The sequence below is a fragment of the Pteropus vampyrus genome, unplaced genomic scaffold (genome assembly GCF_000151845.1).
Source record: "Pteropus vampyrus isolate Shadow unplaced genomic scaffold, Pvam_2.0 Scaffold463, whole genome shotgun sequence".
NCBI classification, from domain to species: domain Eukaryota; kingdom Metazoa; phylum Chordata; class Mammalia; order Chiroptera; family Pteropodidae; genus Pteropus; species Pteropus vampyrus.
Window position 1 is genome coordinate 853,426 of NW_011889244.1, and position 3,348 is coordinate 856,773.

The 3,348-nt window shown below is 35.2% G+C and overlaps 1 protein-coding gene across 1 annotated transcript in view; it reads left to right on the top strand.

The window, feature by feature from the left end:
- The window catches only part of LOC105306888 (cytidine monophosphate-N-acetylneuraminic acid hydroxylase), a 45,750-nt gene extending 42,863 nt beyond the window's left edge, over positions 1–2,887 (top strand). The window contains exons 14-15 of the mRNA XM_011382164.2: positions 274–370; positions 1,701–2,887. Of these exons, the coding sequence (XP_011380466.1) occupies positions 274–349 (76 nt within the window). The 3' untranslated portion in view covers positions 350–370; positions 1,701–2,887. The remainder of the gene's footprint in view (positions 1–273; positions 371–1,700) is intronic.
- The last annotated feature ends 461 nt before the right edge of the window (positions 2,888–3,348 follow it).

Here is a 3,348-nt window from a genome sequence, read left to right on the forward strand (position 1 = left end):
CACTGTCACCAATACCAGGTCCTAATGCTTTTGTGTATGGAATAAAAATCTATATTTTTCACACACATGTATTCCTTAAAGCAAGGTGCATCACAATAGAATAAAAATAAGACTCAATTGTCTGTATTCAATACACTTCAAATGCTAAGCTGTAGGAACAGCTGAAACCACTCTTAGAGAGGGCTGAGCCCTGGTTACCAAACAGATCCTGGCAGAACAACAGGCACGAAAGTTCATTACCAAATCCATTTCTTTGTTTTGTCTCTCTTACAGGTTTTGGAATCATTTCCAAATAAAACTCCCACTAACACCACCCAATTGGCAGTCCTTCCTGATGCACTGTGAGTAGCGCGGATCTGAGATTTCTCAGGTGAGGCTTCCTCAGATCTGGGAGACGCCCTGACCGTACATCCCAGCAGACTCTCTTTGGCACTAAATTAAGCAGGACTGTGCTTGACAGAAAACCAGACTTCAGGGGGGAATGAAAGGAGCTAACATTACAAGAACATTCAAGGTTAAAAATAAGTAAATGAAATGAGTAGCGAGTGCATCCAGCACAAGTCTGTAGATTCTCTGGTCTGGTTGAGGTGAGCATACAGCTAGGTAATGGACGAGACAAAAATTATCACAGGTGATCAGTGAGTGTTCAGAGCTAAATCCTGATCACGTGAAGAAAAGCAATGACAAAAACTCAAGGGAGAGACGCTGACGAGAATAAGATGGAAAGCATCAGCCCTCCATGTTCTCTCAGCCTCTCTCCTTTTCAGGCTGATGAAGATCAGCTTGACAGGCACAAATCAGATTTGAAACCCTTTCTACCATCCAGCTTGGGATGTGATTTTATTAACTGAATTACAAAACCTGTTTCCACACACTTGTTATTGGAAAGATCACGTACTATTACTACAAAGATAGTAAATTCCTTGACTCATACATTTATTTGTGTGTGTGTGTGTGTGTGTGTGTGTGTGTGTGTGTGTGTGTGTGTATTTTCTACAAACAGCTATATTGTAATACTCTGTTATCTCTTCTGGTCAGTGAACTCTGAATTTCTTAAAAGTAAACACTCTTGCCTGTGTACTGGTAAAATTAAGGATCTAAATTGAACATTCTTTTCAGTTCCATTCTCTAGCCAGCACAAGGCACTGGGCTAGACCTTCTAAATTAGGATTATAGGCTATAGGGGATGCAAAGAAAATTCACATACAACTAGATGATAAAGCAAGCTCAATAAGTGCTACATGTGTTGTCCAAAGTGCCAAGAATACTGAGGAGAGAAAGAGAGATTACATCTGATTTTTTTAGAGGACCAGGAAGAGCATTATGGAAAGGTAGCATTTCAAGGTTTGAGTCGGGGGAGGGTGTTAGGAGGGTGGCTTGAAGATTGAGTAAAATTCATAATAAGCTGACATGGAGAAGAGGGATGGTAGAAAGAACACTCCAGACAGAAAGAGTACACGAAGTTAAAAGCTAGAGTTCTGTGACCAAAAGTCATTTGGTGAATCTATAAAAAGTTGGGAAGAGAGTCATATTCCAGGTCACATTCCAGTTTCAGGTTTCCATTTACCTTAAAGCATCATAGACTATGTAACTTGAACTAAAGAATTAGAATAAAAATTTGCCATAATGCAACAGAAAAATGAAAAAGTATTAAAATGACATTTATCCTATTGTTCATTAGTAATACCTTTAATTCACAGAGATGCCAAGCAACATGAAAAAGTCAAGAATGTACTGATGCTACACTTTGTACACAAGAAGCTTATACCAAAGAAACTATGTTTTATTGACATCAACCATGGAAATTACATTTTGTGTTTGTGAGATGTTCACATATCTTATGTTTGTGGATTGCTACATAGCCAGATTGTTAATATTTTACTTATTCCATTCACAATTCTCTGTAAAAGAACCAGTGAACTCAATAGGAACAAATTCTCTATGAAAAACAAAGCATAATAGGCGGAGATGTGAATCCAAGCATAGAAGAAATAGAAAAGGAGAAAATTTTTCCTAGAACACAATGAGGAAAAAGGACATGGGGTGAGAAGCTGAGTTAGAAGAAGGAGAGAAAGAAGAAACAGATAAATGAGGGACCATAAGAAAAAATTTAGATGGAATTTTAAAAGAAGAATGGAAAAATAGACATGTTGTTCCTTAATAGAGAGATTCTCTAAATAAGGTCCATGAAGAAAGTTGAGTAAGAAGAGTTTGTGAGCTGCTTTCAGCTTTTCAAAAAGCTTTGTTGGATTCATATTTTACTAAAACAAGGACACCAAAAGGCTGCCCTAAAAAGTAAAATTTCATTGGGGCTGAAATTATTTTGATTCGGTGACAAAAATTTTTATTTAATGTAGCTTATAAATTCTAACATAGATCTTTGACTAATAAAAAGTGTGAACACTACTAAAAATGAGTGTTATAGATAAATATTATTCAAAATCAATAGAAAAACCAACAATAAAGATCTGTATCTTGAAAAAATTAAGAAATCCTCTTCTGAACAGTTAAAAACATTGTCTCAATGGCCAAAATAGGCAACGAATTTATGTTTGTGCTAATGTCTATTGTTTATGATATTCACATGATTAAGACACATACACACAAATTTATTCTTAGGAAAATGTGATCATTAACTAGGTTTCTATTTTACATGTTGATGTTTTCAATACACACTCACACCTTGCTGATTTAAACATCAAAATTGATTTCATTTATGTACACACCCTCTTTAATTCTGAAGATACAATAATCTAACAGTGGAATTTATCTCCTTAAATCTCTAAATTCATACTTTAAGTAGAAATGTTGGCTGTTTACTTATTAAGATTAACACCAATGATGTTTGATTGTTCTGGTTCACCTTAGATATTATATGTAATGGAAATGCTGAGAATTCAAGAATTATATTTTTTAATTTACATTATATAGTAAATTATTTAATTATCACTGAAAAGAAATATAATGTGTATCAATAGAATATATGTTAAAATGTATATGGACAAATAAAAGATTGTTTTTAAATATAGATTTCTTTTCTCACCATCTTTATTCTCATGCTATCTTTCTAGTTACCTCCTTCTGATATCCTGGCTCCAACAATTCTTTATATGACCAAGACCTCTAATTCATTGACCCTACATGTCCTCAGTTCCCTTCCACTCATCCTAGATGGTTCTTTTCTACCTGTGTAGACCCCACATCACCTGCCCTCTTTCCCTTTCTCTTATCTCATATCTCATTTCCATGACTTAAACCAAAAGCTGTGACATCATCTTTCATATAACTTGCTCTAGCCTCCACTGCAGCAGCAAATCCTGTCACCACCACCTTCAAAATATACCCTGA